Source organism: Pogoniulus pusillus, chromosome 35, assembly GCF_015220805.1.
Source record: "Pogoniulus pusillus isolate bPogPus1 chromosome 35, bPogPus1.pri, whole genome shotgun sequence".
Classification (NCBI taxonomy): domain Eukaryota; kingdom Metazoa; phylum Chordata; class Aves; order Piciformes; family Lybiidae; genus Pogoniulus; species Pogoniulus pusillus.
Window position 1 is genome coordinate 2,400,215 of NC_087298.1, and position 15,116 is coordinate 2,415,330.

General features: G+C 59.0%; 2 protein-coding genes across 3 annotated transcripts; both read left to right on the forward strand.

Moving 5' to 3' along the window:
* The first annotated feature begins 1,543 nt into the window (after nucleotides 1–1,543).
* On the forward strand, nucleotides 1,544–9,002 carry LOC135190031 (glutamine synthetase). 2 transcript variants are annotated; one of them, XM_064170917.1, is made up of 7 exons: nucleotides 1,544–1,565; nucleotides 1,792–1,967; nucleotides 2,522–2,683; nucleotides 4,345–4,491; nucleotides 5,350–5,477; nucleotides 7,398–7,597; nucleotides 8,227–9,002. In XM_064170917.1, the coding sequence occupies exons 2-7, from the start codon at nucleotides 1,802–1,804 to the stop codon at nucleotides 8,546–8,548; spliced, it is 1,125 nt and encodes a 374-aa protein (XP_064026987.1). In that variant the 5' UTR covers nucleotides 1,544–1,565; nucleotides 1,792–1,801; the 3' UTR covers nucleotides 8,549–9,002. The 2 variants fall into 2 exon arrangements, with proteins under 2 accessions (XP_064026987.1, XP_064026986.1); XM_064170916.1 differs by lacking the exon at nucleotides 1,544–1,565 and adding an exon at nucleotides 1,576–1,597.
* Nucleotides 9,003–14,387: 5,385 nt separating this feature from the next.
* On the forward strand, nucleotides 14,388–15,080 carry LOC135190045 (sericin-2-like). Its single transcript, XM_064170936.1, has one exon. The coding sequence runs from the start codon at nucleotides 14,388–14,390 to the stop codon at nucleotides 15,078–15,080; it is 693 nt and encodes a 230-aa protein (XP_064027006.1).
* The last annotated feature ends 36 nt before the right edge of the window (nucleotides 15,081–15,116 follow it).

A 15,116-nucleotide genomic window follows, 5' to 3' on the forward strand; every position in this document is an offset into this window, starting at 1 on the left:
GGGTACCCATGTCCCCAGGGATCTAGCTGACATCCCTAGAGATGTAGTTGCCTGTGTCCCCAGGCAGCTGGGTGCCCCTGCTCTCAGAGATCTTTCTCTCCCTGCCCCCAGACATCTGGGCCAGCTCAACCCACTCCCAGCCATCACACCTGCACATGGTCCCAGTTTGTGTGTTGTGGTGTTCACAGGGAGAAAGCCATGTCAGCTTCACCAGCTCCATGCCCCACAGCTCCAGAGCAGGTCTGGGAGGCAAAATATCTGCCTGTGTGTAAGAGGGCAGGACTGAAGAAGTGCCAAGAGGGAGGACACATCCAGTACGGGGGAACAAGGTGATAGACCACAATTTCAGTCGTGGAATCATTTTGGTTGAAAGAGACCCTTAAGGTCACCAAGTCCAACCATCCAGGGATAGGGACTCCACCACTGCCTGAGGCAGCCTGTTCCAGGGCTTGACAACCTTTTTGGAGAAGAAATTGTTTCTCACGTCCAACTTAAACCGCCCCTGGTGCAACCTGAGGCCATTTCCACTCGTTCTGTCACCTGATACTAGGGAGAAGAGCCCAACCCCCACCTCACTCCAACCTCCTTTCAGGGAGCTGTAGAGAGCAATGAGGTCTCCCCTCTCCTTTTCTCCAGGATGAACAAACCCCAGCTTCCTCAGCTGCTCCTCACCAGCCCTGTTTGTTGCTCTTCTCTGGCCATGCTCCATCCCTCGATGTCCTTCTTGTAGTGAGGGCCCCAAAACCGAACCCAGTATTCGAGGTGTGACCTCACCAGTGCTGAGCACAGGGGCACGATCCCTGCCCTGGTCGTGCTGGTCCCACCGTCGCTCACCCGAGCCAGGATGCTGCTGGCTTCTCGGGCACTGGGCACACAGTGGCTGATGCTCAGCCCCAGCTATCTGCCCCTGCAAAGCAGGTCTCTACCCAGTCACCGGTGGCTGTCGGTGAGGAGATGTCTCAGCCGTGTGATGTTTGCTGGTCAGAAGGCTGGAGCTGCTGTGCTGTGAGGAGAGACTAAGGGAGTTGGGGCTGTGCAGTCTGGAGAGGAGAAAGCTCCGAGGTGACCTCATTGTGGTCTTTCAGTATCTTAAGGGGGCCTTCTGGAAAGCTGGGGAGGGACTTTTAGGCTCTCAGAGAGTGATGGGACTGGAGGGAACGGAACCAAGCTAGAAATGGGTAGATTCAGACTGGGTGTTAGGAAGTTCTTCATCGTGAGGGTGGTGAGCGCCTGGAAGGGGTTGCCCAGCAAAGAGGTGGAAGCTTCATCCCTGGATGTGTTTAAGGCCAGGCTGGATGAAGCTGTGGCCAGCCTGATCTAGTGTGAGGTGTCCCTGCCCACGGCAGGGGGGTTGGAGCTGGCTGCTCCTTGTAGTCCCTTCCAGCCCTGACTGATCCATGACTCGACGGTTCTAACCGCGGCTCAGCCCAGCTCCGCCAGCCCTTCCCAGCCGCCGCCCGGGGCCGGGGGCGGAGCGCGGCGCTGCCGGGGCCGCCCCGGGGCGGGCAGAGGCTGCTATAAGGCGCGGCGGGAGCGGGCGTGGGCAGCGCTGGGGCCGGCGAGCGGTGAGCCCGCGGGGCTGAGTCTCCCGGGGGAGGTCTGCGGCGGGGTTGGGGCTGCTGGGCAGCGCCGGGGGGTATTCTGGGGAGAGCTCTTTCGGGAGGAGGGGAGTTTTTGCGGGGGGGGGGGGGCGCTTTGTGAGAGGTATTTTTGGGGAGGGGGTTGTTTGTAGCGTGGTCGGAGGGCAAAGGGGCTGAGGATGCCGCCGCGCTGACCTGCGGGCTCTGGCAGGGTCGTCGCCATGTCGGTGTCGCACAGCTCCAGGCTGAACAAGCTGGTGCGGGAGCAGTACATGAAACTGCCCCAGGATGGCCTGGTGCAGGTCACCTACGTCTGGATCGACGGCAGCGGCGAGGGTGTGCGCTGCAAGACCAGGACCCTCGACAAGGAGCCCAAGAGCATCGAAGGTAACAGCGCTGCTTCACCCCACCGGCGGTGCGTGGCATGCTGGGGGCCGCAGAGACGCTGTGGGTGCTTGGCGTGGCGGTGGGAGTTGGTGCTGCTGTCCCTGGTGGCGTGGCACCCGCTGCAGGTGTCTCACGGGGCTCTATCCGGTGGCAGGAAGATCTCTGTCCTGCATCACCGCGGTTTGCTTAATCCCTAAGCTCTGTCATTAGTGCTGGGTGGAGAGGGCAGGAGGAGATCCTCGCCCCTTTTCGCTGGGCAAACAGGCATGGAGACGTGCTGGCATCCGGATGGGGTTTGGCAGAGGGAGATGAAGTGGTCAGGGCTGATCTCGCCTGTGGGCCAATGGCGCTGAGGGGGTGAACACACTGAAGCTTGGGGATCACTGCTGGGCTCCAAGGATGGGCAACAAAAGCTTTGTGTCCGTCATCCCAAGGCACTTGGTGCCCTCTGGGTGCTCCATCCTGGGTCTAAAGCCACTGACACTTGCCACGATCCATATGAGAGATACCTTTTCCCAACCCTGCTCGTTTCTCTGCCCCCTCCTGCCTTGCAGACGTCCCTGAGTGGAATTTTGATGGCTCCAGCACGGCACAGGCTGAGGGCTCCAACAGCGACATGTTCCTGGTGCCCATCCGCATGTTCAGGGACCCTTTTTGCCTGGACCCCAACAAGCTGGTGCTCTGCGAGGTGCTGAAGTACAACAGGAAACCCGCAGGTGAGCACAGCCCCAGCTCCCGAGGGGCACCCCCTCGTTGTTGAGGGCACCATCTCCGCAAGCATCTGCTTGCTCTGAACCGCTGGCGTTGGGGAGCGCCTGGCCCGAGGCTCCAAAATTCAGGCAGCGCCGTTGGATGCTGCTTGCAGGAACCTGTTCCAGTGGTGCAGGGCGAGGAGGAGAGCAGCGAGACGTGGAGCTGGCAGCCCTTGCCAACTCGAGCGCGCCAAAGGCGTCACCCAGGGTTTGAGCCTCGGCACACCCAGCCCCCAGGGCTGTGGGGGTTGCCACGGAGGATGTCGAGCTGCAAGTGGCAGCAAGGTTTAATGGGCCAGGTCATGGCTGCTCTTCTCGTTGGTGGCTGGCTGCACAAAAGGAGGCAGGAGGTGCTGCGGTGGCGTGGACTGGCTCCGGGTGACCTTTTGCAAGCGACTCCGGAGCGAGCTGGGGCTTGGTCTTATCGCTGCAGGCAGAAGGCTGTGGTCCCACTGTCTGTCCAGTCTGTCTGATAAAGCCACAGACAGAGGAGGGGGAGCTGGTTTGCAGGAACTCTGAGGGGCTCCCACAGGGGTTCTTTGCCGGCCAAGAACCGGTGATTTGCCGGAAAAGTGGAGCCACGTCCTCGCAGGAGGTGTGGGGGGAGGGGGACGGCAGCTGCGGGGTCATGCAGACAGCTGCAGCGAGGGGAGAGGCTGTGGCAGCGATGGTGAAAGACAGAGCTGGTTCCTCTTCAGACAGCGTCATGCCTTCCGTGGGGGAAGAGCTGCGCTTCAGAGCCTGCCCAGCAGCTCCTCTGCCGGAGCAGTTTGTAACGAGAGGCCCTGGCCCTGGAGCTGGGACAGAGAGCTCAGCCTGGAGCCCATGGGCAAGAGTGGTACACCCTCCAGCTCTGCCTGGAGTGGGAACATCCATGGATGTTAAGGACTCCGAGGGGGAACTGCCTTCCTCCCCTCTCCCAGAGGTGCAAGGGAGATGTCACTGCTCCTCTTCAGCCCCAGGAGCTGCTCTGGGGTATTTTATTGACATCTGAAAGCAGAATATGAAGCCTAAAGGCTTCTGGTCCCTGTGACAACACTTTTTCAGCTGTCTTTTCCTCTGCTGCTTCAGTCCAGGTTCTCATTCCCCTTGCCTCACATGTTGTCCCATGGCTGGAGGGTTCTCTGTGTCTGCCTGGCAAAGCCCCTACTGCCCTGAGCACCATGAAAGGACCAAGTCAGGGCCAGCCAGAATGCAAAGCAAACCACGGGGCTGGAGAGAGATGAGGATAATTAAGCTGCAGCTGATAGAAAGAGGACAGGGGTGAGGTAGTGATGGCAGCTCTGTAGTCCCTGTTTCCAGGTGGTCTGTATGCCTGTTGGACAGGGCTGGAGTAGGGCTCCTGGTCTCTCAGTGTGTAAGAGGAGGATGTCCATGGACCATCAGAGGTGGCTTGGGCAGCAGGCTAATTAAACCTGCATGGCCTGGCACTGTGGTCATGGAGTAGCTCTGCAAGGAGGAAACTGTTGGGCATGAAGCAGTGCAGGAAGAGAGGATTCGCTCTCCAGTTTACTTAAGGCTTCTGCACGAAGCACTTGGCAGAGGTGGAGTCTTGAGCTCTGAGTGGGATGGACTGTGGGTGCCTGCTCATAATGTGGGCCTAACCTGGACCTCTTTGCTCCCAGAGACCAACCTGAGACACACATGCAAGAAGGTCATGGACTTGGTTAAGGACAGCCACCCCTGGTTTGGGATGGAGCAGGAGTACACACTGCTGGGCATCAACGGCCACCCCTACGGCTGGCCTGACAACGGCTTCCCTGGCCCACAGGGTGAGTGCTCCTTCCCTTTCCTGGCCCACATTCTCCCCCCTCAGCTCCCACCCTGCTGCCTGGAGGGTGCCAAAGGCTGCTCCCCAACCTCGGGTGCAGCTTTCCCATTATGGCTGGGATGAGGCTGGGAGCTGTTGAGAGCTCAGTGTCCCATGGCTCACAGGGGCTGGCAGTGCCACCCCCACCAGACCCTGGCTGCACAAACAGCTCAGCTGCACGACTTGTTTGGCAAGAGCTGGAGAGCTCAGCTTGGAGAAACCTCCTCCCTGTGGCTGTTTGGGAAGGTTCAGCGTGTTGTGTCCTCCTGCAGCAGCAAGCGAGCCCCAAGCGCCTTCTGCTGCCTCCTGGGAGAGGGCCAGGGGTTTCCCAACCTGCCTTCATCAGCCCTTTGTGGGGACCAGCGCTTTCAACATCTCCCCTCCCCCAGGCGAAGAGAAGATCTTGATCTGACCTGCCTGAATGAGGAAGAGCTGTGCAGAGCCTCTGATCGAGCTGAATTTTCTAGCTACAAACAATAGCAACTTGTCAGAACAATCTTGATGTGCTCCGAGGGTCATCGAGGCGCTGGAGGGCAGAGCAAAGCAACCTCTCCTTATCTTCTGGCCACCTCCCAGCTGATGTGTTACAAGTCCTGTTTAACTGCCTAGATAAGGCTGAGGTTCCACAGCTGAACTGCTCAGGCTGCTGGTCCTGGAGCCAGGGGTCGGTGGCTCTGTGCATCATGAGGACAACACCATTTAATTCCCATAAATCCCCTGCAGATGTTGAATGGTACCTGGCAGTGGTGGGGACTATGCTGCAGTGCTGTCACTGCTCCCAGAAGCTTTGCTTGGGTGCTGACTTCTCTCTTCTTTCCAGGCCCCTATTACTGTGGGGTTGGAGCAGACAAGGTGTATGGGCGTGACATTGTGGAGTCCCACTACAAGGCCTGCCTGTATGCAGGGGTGAAGATCTGTGGCACCAATGCAGAGGTGATGCCCTCCCAGGTATGTGGGGACTGTTTCAGTGGTGGATATGAGTTGCCATGAGGCTGGGATAACCCAGCAACTTCAGGATGCCAAACCCAGTGACTCCCCACCTTTTGCCTCTGCAGGGGAGCAGTGCTGCTCCTAGGAGGCCAAGACACGTGTAGAGAACAGGGCTGGTGAGGAGCAGCTGAGGGAGCTGAGGTTGTTTAGTCTGGAGAAAAGGAGCCTGAGGGGGGAGCCTCAAGTTGCATGAGGAGAGGTCGAGGTTGAACATTAGGAATTTTTTTGTCACTGAAAAGGTTGCCAAGATACTGGAAAAGGCTGCCCTGGGAGGTGGTGCAGTCACAATTGTCAGGGTCAGAAGGGACCTCAAGGATCATCCAGCTCTAACCCCCCTGCCATGAGCAGGGACACCTCACACTACATCAAGTTGTGCAGAGCCTTAAAGACCTCCAGGGATGAGGCTTCCACCACCTCCCTGGGCAACCCATTCCAGTGTCTCACCGTCCCTGGAGGTGTTTAGAAGCTCTGCAGATGTGGTGCTTGGGAATATGACTCAGTAGCTGACTTGGTAGAGTAGGGTTAATGGCTGGACTCTACCTTAAAGTTCTGTTCCAACCTAAATGCTTCCACCGTTTCTCCTAATGCCCCCTGGTGTGAGAATCCCTGCTTTTGGGGGCAGGCAAAGTGAAATCGCAGCCGAGGCAAACTGCAGGAGAGCTCTTTGCAGAGCTGAGCCTGAGCTCTGGCAGCCCTGTGGATGCTCCCCTGCGCTGTCCTCCCTCCATGGAGCAGGGATACAGGGAGCAGAATGAGCCAGGATGGGCTGTGGGAGCGCCATGTGGAGCGTTGGGTGTCTGCATCCTGCTCCTCTACCCCAGGAGCTGGGAAGCTGAGTGGGACATGGCCTTGGGGAGCAGCTGCAGGAGGATTTGGGTTGGTTCGGGCGTTAGCTGGAGGCAGCTCCTGATTGCATTAGCGAGTGGCCAGACTGGCCCCGCAGCCCCTGAGCCGCTGGCTCCCTGCTGCTGATGTGGCAGAGATAAGCAGGGGGCTTATCTGCAGGGTGGCTGAGGCAGTGCTTTTAACGACCCTGCTGTTTGACATGGCTTTTCCAGGATCCATCCTGGTGACTTTTTGCATCCTGGGCTCAGGCTCAGCCAAGCTGTGCCACCAGCCGAGAATGTGTCACCCTCTGCTTAGTCACTGTGGGTGGCACAACCCTGGCTCCAGCTGGGGAGGGAGCAATCATGGGAAGGGCTCACAGGCTCCCCATTTGTCCCCTGCCCTGTTTGCAGTGTGGGCTGGGGGGATCAGTATTCAGCCTGGAGAAAAGAAGGCTGCAAGGAGACCTTAGAGCAGCCTTCCAGTGCCTGAAGGCAGCTACAGGAGAGCTGGGGGGGGACTTTTGACTGGAGGTGCCAGGATGAGGGGCAATGGCTCATTGCGCTGGAAGAGGGGAGAGTGAGAGTGGAGATGAGGAAGAAATTCTTATGGGGAGACACTGGCACAGGTTGCCCAAGGAGGTTGTGGATGTCCCCTCTGTCTGGATGAGGCCTTCAGCAACCTGGGCTGGTGGGAGGTGTTCCTGCCCATGGCAGGGGGTTGAAACTGGATGATCTTTGAGGTCCCTTCCAACCCAAACCATTCTGTAACTCTACATAGGCTCCTCCATGCCAGCAGCTCCAGCACTACCCTTTAAGGCAGGTGTGGTGCTTATTTACCTCTGTTTTGGTTAACCTCTCCCTCTGATCTGCTCCATTTGCTCATGAGCAGTTTGTTCCCATTCATCTTTACATGCCAAAGCTGTCCTGTTGCTTAACTTGGATTCCCCTCACCCCTGTTGATGGTTCCCAAGGGATAAAGCTCAGCCACACCCCAGGCTGGCAGCTCTCACCGAGGCAGACACAAACCTGTGCATGCTCTTGTCCTTTCCAGTGGGAATTCCAGGTGGGCCCATGTGAAGGCATTGAGATGGGTGACCACCTCTGGATGGCTCGGTTCATTCTCCACCGTGTCTGCGAGGACTTTGGGGTTGTGGCTACTCTGGACCCCAAGCCTATGACTGGCAACTGGAACGGCGCTGGGTGCCACACCAACTACAGCACCGAGGAGATGCGGAGAGAAGGGGGTCTCAAGTGAGTCCTGGGGGCTTGGGGTGTCCTTGGTCATGTGGAGCTCCTTGTACCAACGTGGCTGCACCAGGCAGGGCTGGGGCTGTCCCAGCTCAGTTTCACAGCAGCTGGCTTGTGAGAGTGTCCCCTGGGCTGTTATCATCACTGCACAGAGGGAGGGGGTGGCAGGGGCTGGCATTTCAGAGTGACAGTGTTAGGGGCTAGAAGGGACCTCCAAAGCTCATCCTCTTCAACCTTCCTGCCAGAGCAGAATCACCCAGAGCAGGTCGTACAGGAACACATCCAGGTGGGTCTCCCTCCTCTCCTACAGGGAGACTCCACAGCCCCCTCGGGCAGCCTGTTCCTGGGTTCTGTCACCCTCACAGAGGGAAAAATTCCTTCTGATGTTTCCATGGCACTTCCTATGCCTCAGCTTCCACCACTGCCCCTTGTGCTGGCACTGGGCATGCATCACCCAGCAGAGCCTGGCTGCAGCCTCCTGGCACTCACCCTGCACATCTTCATAAACATTGAGGTCACTCCTTGGGCTCCTCTTCTCCAAGCCCCAGCTCCTCAGCCTCTCATGTGAGATGTTCCCCTCCCCCCCCCCGCTCTGGACCTGCTGTCAGGGCTGTGCCTCTCCTCTCCCGCAGGCACATCGAAGCTGCCATCGAGAAGCTGAGCAAGCGCCACGACTACCACATCTGCGTCTACGACCCGCGGGGCGGCAGGGACAACTCCCGGCGCCTCACCGGCCACCACGAGACCTCCAACATCTTCGAGTTCTCGGCCGGCGTGGCCAACCGCGGCGCCAGCATCCGCATCCCGCGCCAGGTCGGCCAGGACGGCTGCGGCTACTTCGAGGACCGGCGGCCAGCTGCCAACTGCGACCCTTACGCCGTCACCGAGGCCATCATGAGGACAACGGTGCTCAACGAGACCGGGGTGGAGACCAAGGACTACGCTGCCCACTGAGGTGTAGGGGGGGGTGGAGCTTCTCCCGTGGGATTTGTGCCTCTGCCGTGTCCTCGGCTGCGAGCTCAGACTCTTGAGCAACCTCGCTTCTGGTTTGGTACCTATAGATGCCTATAAGGAGCTATATTGTATGGCCAGAGGGAGGGTCTCAACCTATTTTCTCAACCACTCTTTTGTGTTTTGGTGGTTTGTTGGTTGTTTTTTTTTTTTTCTCTTTCCTGGCTCCTGGTTTTGAGGTTGCTTTGGGGTTGTGGTTTGTTTTTTTTTTTCCACACTGGGATGGAATTTCCTTCCTGATGGACTTTACACTGTGATGTACATAGAGCCCTGTGTGGGAGCTGCAGCTGCTGCTGTTTGCACCCGGGGAGGGTGGGTGCCTTATTTCCATAGCTCTGTTGCAAGGCAGTGATAATAAATGATCATCCAGGCTGCCTGGCAGCTGGGCTGTGCTGCAGTGGGTGTGTTTGTCTGGAGCTCCTACTGCTCCACAGAGGATTTAAAGTGGGTCTTGCTGATGAGTTACAGTCTCACAGTATCATCAGGGTTGGAAGAGACCTCATAGATCATCAAGTCCAACCCTTTAGCACAGAGCTCAAGGCCAGACCATGGCACCAAGTGCCACGTCTAGTCCTGCCTTGAACAGCTCCAGGGACGGCGACTCCACCACCTCCCCGGGCAGCCCATTCCAGTGTCCAATGACTCTCTCAGGGAAGAACTTTCTCCTCACCTCCAGCCTAAATCTCCCCTGGCATAGCTTGAGGCTGTGTCCTCTTGTTCTGGTGCTGGCCACCTGAGAGAAGAGAGCAACCTCCTCCTGGCCACAACCACCCCTCAGGTAGTTGCAGCCACCAAACAGCCTGTGCCTGCCATGGAGGAATGGAGATGCATGGAATGGTTTGGGTTGGATGGGAGGTGTTTTAAAAATACCTGGATGAGGCACTTAGTGCCATGGTCTAGTTGATTGGACAGGGCTGGGGGATAGGTTGGACTGGAGGATCTTGGAGGTCTCTTCCAACCTGGCTGATTCTGTGATCTTTGGCATTCCTTCCAGTTCCAACCTCCTGCCATGGGCAGGGACACCTTCCACTAAAGCAGCTTGCTCAAGATCCCATCCAGCCTGGGCTTGAACACACCAGGGAGGGAGCATCCACAGCCTCCCTGGGCAACCTGTGCCAGTGTCTGACCACTTTCACTCAAAAGAATTTCTTCCTCAGCTCCAGTCTGTCTCCCCTCTTCTGGCTCAAAGCCATTGCTCCTCACCTTACTGCTACAAGTCCCTCCTCAATCTTCTTGTAGCTGCCTTCAGGTACTGGAAGGCTGCTCTATGGTCTCCCTGGAGCCTTTTCTTCTCCAGGCTGAACAGCCCCAGCTCTGCCCCTTCTTTCCAGCCTGCTGAACATCTTTGTGGCCTCCTGTGGATCCTCCCCAGCAGCTCAGTGTCCCCCTTGTGCTGGGGGCACCAGAACTGGATGCAGCACTCCAGATGGGGCCTCATGGGAGCAGAGGGGGAGAATCTCTTCATTTGTCTTGCTGGGGGATCCCTGGGGCAGGTGTCCGGGGCTGCCTTGCCTGGTTTGCTGGTGTCCCAAGGGCCATCTCCTTCCATCGTGATCCCCTGCAAGGCAAACAGAGCAGCCGAAGCTGAGCAAACAGTGGCTGGGGCAGCAGCTGGCAGAGTTTACACAGGGTGTGTGCTGATGACTCAGCAGAGCGCCCCAGCTGGGCACAGCCAGCAGCAGCCACCCTCGGGGACATCCTCGGGTGAGGGAGGGGTGCTCCTCTGCACAGGGGCATTCCCTGCTGCACCTCGGGGCCATGCCACTGTGAGGAGATGGTGCAGCTGCTTGGGCTGGAGCTGCCTTACAAGGTGGAGTGGAGATTGTATTCACAAGGTGAAGCCCGAAGGTAGGGCATTGCCATGCAGGTGTGGTGTAAACACCTCCTTGCTCTCTACAGCTCCCTGAAAGGAGGTTGCAGTGAGGTGGGGGTTGGGCTCTTGTCCCTAGTCTCAGGTGATAGGAGAGGAAATGACCTGAAACTGGGCCTGGGGAGGCTTAGGTTGGAGATTAAGAAAAATGTCTTTGCTGCAGCAGTGGTCAGGGACTTGGACAGGCTGCCCAGGGAGGTGGTGGAGGTGTTCAAAAAAGGTGGACATGACACTTTGGGGCCATGGTTTAATGGCCATGGTGGTGCTGGGCTGCATGATCTGAGAGGTCTTTTTCAACCCAAACAGCTCTGTGATTCTGTGGCCAGGCCTTTGAAATGCCTCCATGCTGAAACCGTGGGGTGGAGCTGGATGCAAGCACAGGGAAGAGCTTTCCAGTCCCAGGAACACCTTGAACAGCCAGGTCAGATCCCTGGGATGTGACCTAGTTGCAGTCACTCACAGGTGGGGTTGCCTAGAGCGAGGGAAGCAGCAGCATGAACAGACAGGGGACATCAGGTCCACTCCAGTGCAGCCATGGGGACTTTGAAACCAGATTTGTTTGTCTTTGAACCTGACGCAGGTGAGAAGCTGAGAGGGAGCACCTGGAGTTCCTCCTGAAGGTCACAGTGCTGCCAGCAGGAGGAGGGCAGCAGGAGCAGGGAGGTGGCAGTGCCCACATTGCAGTCAGCCACAAGCCCTCTGTGTCTGAGCTGTTGAAGAGCAGAAGTAACCCAGTCCCCACCCTGGCAAGGACAAATGTTCCTTCTAGAAACTGCCCCTCAGGATGTTTCATGTTTTCCATCAGAGCCAAACTCTCTCTTCTTTCCTCATTCCTGTGATGGCTTTAATGGGTAATTTGAGCTCTGGGACAGCAACTGCTGGATGCAGCTGGCAAATCCATAAAGGACTAAATCTGGAGCAGGAAGAGTGATGTGTGTGTCCCCAGCTGAACCAGTGGCTGAAAGTACTTCAGCCTTCCTCGTGTGCTGTGCAGCCCCTGCTGAACTTGGGAGCTGTCTGAAGCCCTGCAGCCAGCATGCAACTGTCTTTGGCTGGGCACAGCATTGTGGTGCCTCCAACCACTTTGGACCTGCTCCTGGGTCATTTCTCTTTTACAGAGGATTTTCCTCTTCAGTGGAGAGCAGTGAAGCTCCAGGGACTCTTACCCAGGGGCTCTTCCCTGAGCTGGAATCAGCCCTGGTCACCATTCACGGGGGATGCTGCCTGCTGGTCGCCGTGTGGCTGGAGCTGCTGCCTGTGTGGGTGCTTCCCTGCTCTCCTTTGCCAGAACAGATCTTCTTGCTTGTACTTTTTGGGGTTAAAAGGGGCCAGAAACCACCTCAGGGTCAGGAGTTTTTTTTCCTAAAGCAGGAGTGGTTCCCATCAGCAGGGCCTGCAGCAAGGAAATGAGGACACAGGCAAGTTCCCACTCTCTGTCAGTGCTCTTTACAAACAAGATTCTGTCCAGACATCTCCTTTGGGTTTTCTTTTGGCTCTGCTCTTTGCTGCTATCAAAGGCAGCTTCTGGGGTTCAGGCAGTGGAGCAGGTCCTGAGGATGGAGCCAACCCTGGGGCTGGGGTTTGAGTCTGTGGTGGGCAGATGGTGTCCCTGTCCCCATCGAAGGGTTGGGTAGTGCTGGGAGGAGATGCACCAGCACCATAGAATCATGGAATTGTTTTGGCTGGAAGAGACCTTTAAGAGCACCAACTCCAAGCACTCATAGAACCATAGAATGGTATAGGTTGAAGTGACCTCAAGGATGTTCCAGCTCCCTACCATAGGCAGGGACACCTTCCACTAGAATAGGCCTCATCCAACCTGGCCTTGAACATCTCCTGGGAGGGAGCATCCACAACCTCCCTGGGCAACATCTGCCAGTGTCTCACTACCCTCACTCTAAAATACTTCTTCCTAACATCTGGTTTAAATCTCCCCTCAGTGCCACCTCTGCACCTCCTTTTAGTCCCTCCAGGGATGGGGACTCCACCACTGCTGTGGTCCAGGGCTTGGTGCTGGGCTGCAGTGGGTGGGACCTCAGGTGGAACCTTCTCCAGTGAGGCTGCTGGGGTACAGCTGCTGCAGTTCAGGTAATGGCTCTTAAGCACTGTCCTGGTGGAGCACCCCGGGGGCAGAGGCAGGCCTGACCCCTTGCAGCCCCTCATTGGGAACCTGGTGGGGGCCAGACTGCATCCTGCAGAGCTATGGGGTGGCAGGTCCTGGGGCTGGGCAGCTGCAGGGGGAGCAGGTCCTGGGGCTGGGGAGCAGGAGAGGCGACAGGTCCTGGGGATGTGCAGCTGCAGGAGGAGCAGGTCCTGGGGCTGGGTCCTGCAGAGCTGTGAGGTGGCAGGTCCTGGGGCTGGGCAGCTGCAGGAGGGGCAGGTCCTGGGGCTGGGGAGCAGGAGAGGTGGTAGATCCTGGGTCTGTGTCCTGCGGAGCTGTGGGGTGGCAGGTCCTGGGGCTGGGGAGCAGGAGAGGTGGCATATCCTGGGACTGGGCAGCTGCAGGGGGAGCAGGTCCTGGGTCCTGCAGAGCTGCGAGGTGGCAGGTCCTTGTGCTGTGTCCTGCAGAGCTGTGAGGTGGCAGGTCCTGGGGCTGGGCAGTTGCAGGGGGAGCAGGTCCTGGGTCCTGCAGAGCTGCGAGGTGGCAGGTCCTTGTGCTGTGTCCTGCAGAGCTGTGAGGTGGCAGGTCCTGGGGCTGGGCAGCTGCAGGAGGGGCAGGTCCTGGGGCTGGGGAGCAGGAGAGGTGGCATATCCTGGGACTGGGCAGCTGCAGGGGGAGCAGGTCCTGGGTCCTGCAGAGCTGCGAGGTGGCAGGTCCTGAGGCTGTGTCCTGCAGAGCTGTGGGGTGGCAGGTCCTGGGGCTGGGCAGTTGCAGGGGGAGCAGGTCCTGGGGCTGGGGAGCAGGAGAGGTGGCAGGTCCTGGGGCTGTGTCCTGCAGAGCTGTGAGGTGGCAGGTCCTGGAGCTGTGTCCTGCAGAGCTGTGAGGTGGCAGGTCCTGGGGCTGTGTCCTGCAGAGCTGCGAGGTGGCAGGTCCTGGGGCTGTGTCCTGCAGAGCTGTGAGGTGGCAGGTCCTGGAGCTGTGTCCTGCAGAGCTGCGAGGTGGCAGGTCCTGGGGCTGTGTCCTGCAGAGCTGCGGGCTGGCAGGTCCTGAGGCTGGGGAGCAGGAGCAAGGTTTGGGGTCTGGAGGAGCTTCCCGGGGGGTTGCTGCCCTCCGCAGGCACAGCCACAGCGAGCACGGGCTGGGCTCGCCCTGCGTGCCCCGGCCGGAGGAAGGGTTGGCCGAAGCCTGGCTCCCAAAGAGTGATGTCCATCAGCTCACTTCTTACGCCGACCCCGCAGCCAGCCCGGGAGCACCTCACACCCTCCCGGGCCGGGCAGACGTCCCCACCCTTACCGGCTCCTGCACGCCACAGAGCCAGGGGGGCTGGGCTGGGCCATCTGCTCCAGCCCTGCCTTCAAACACTCCTGGAGAGCAGCAAAGAAATGCCCCCCTGGGCTCGTCCCTGTTCCCCCACCCCTCCCTACAGCCCTTGTCTTGGAGGCAGACTGCTGCCAGCCGCCTTACCCCGGCACAGTGGCCCCAGGGCTGTGCCCCAGCGGATGGCTCCAGCAGTCAGGCTCCAGCAGCCAGGCTCCAGCAGTCAGGCTCCAGCAGATGACTCCAGCAGTCAGGCTCCAGCAGTCAGGCTCCAGCGGATGGCTCCAGGGGATGGCTCCAGTGGATGGCTCCAGCAGCCAGGCTCCAGCGGATGGCTCCAGCAGCCAGACTCCAGCAGATGGCTCCAGCAGTCAGGCTCCAGCGGATGGCTCCAGCAGTCAGGCTCCAGTGGATGGCTCCAGCAGTCAGGCTCCAGCAGTCAGGCTCCAGCGGATGGCTCCAGCAGTCAGGCTCCAGCAGCCAGGCTCCAGCGGATGGCTCCAGCAGCCAGGCTCCAGCGGATGGCTCCAGCGGATGGCTCCAGCAGCCAGGCTCCAGCGGATGGCTCCAGCAGCCAGACTCCAGCAGATGGCTCCAGCAGTCAGGCTCCAGCGGATGGCTCCAGCAGTCAGGCTCCAGTGGATGGCTCCAGCAGTCAGGCTCCAGCAGCCAGGCTCCAGCAGCCAGGCTCCAGCGGATGGCTCCAGCAGTCAGGCTCCAGCAGTCAGGCTCCAGCAGTCAGGCTCCAGCGGATGGCTCCAGCAGTCAGGCTCCAGCGGATGGCTCCAGCGGATGGCTCCAGCAGTCAGATTCCAGCAGATGGCTCCAGCGGATGGCTCCAGCAGTCAGATTCCAGCAGATGGCTCCAGCGGATGGCTCCAGCAGTCAGATTCCAGCAGATGGCTCCAGCGGATGGCTCCAGCAGTCAGATTCCAGCAGCCAGGCTCCAGCGGATGGCTCCAGCGGGTGGCTCCAGCAGTCAGGCTCCAGCGGATGGCTCCAGCAGCCAGACTCCAGCAGATGGCTCCAGCAGCCAGGCTCCAGCAGTCAGGCTCCAGCGGATGGCTCCAGCAGTCAGGCTCCAGCAGCCAGGCTCCAGCGGATGGCTCCAGCAGTCAGGCTCCAGCGGATGGCTCCAGCGGATGGCTCCAGCAGTCAGATTCCAGCAGCCAGGCTCCAGCAGATGACTCCAGCAGTCAGGCTCCAGGGGATGGCTCCAGTGG

Excerpts from the sequence above, each read along its gene's own strand:
- LOC135190045 (XM_064170936.1), top strand. The coding sequence starts at position 14,388 with ATGGCTCCAGCAGCCAGGCTCCAGCGGATGGCTCCAGCGGATGGCTCC.
- LOC135190031 (XM_064170917.1), top strand. The coding sequence starts at position 1,802 with ATGTCGGTGTCGCACAGCTCCAGGCTGAACAAGCTGGTGCGGGAGCAG. Across the intron at positions 5,478-7,397 it reads CAGAGGTGATGCCCTCCCAG|TGGGAATTCCAGGTGGGCCC; the intron begins GTATGTGGGGAC and ends TGTCCTTTCCAG. Across the intron at positions 7,598-8,226 it reads CGGAGAGAAGGGGGTCTCAA|GCACATCGAAGCTGCCATCG; the intron begins GTGAGTCCTGGG and ends CCTCTCCCGCAG.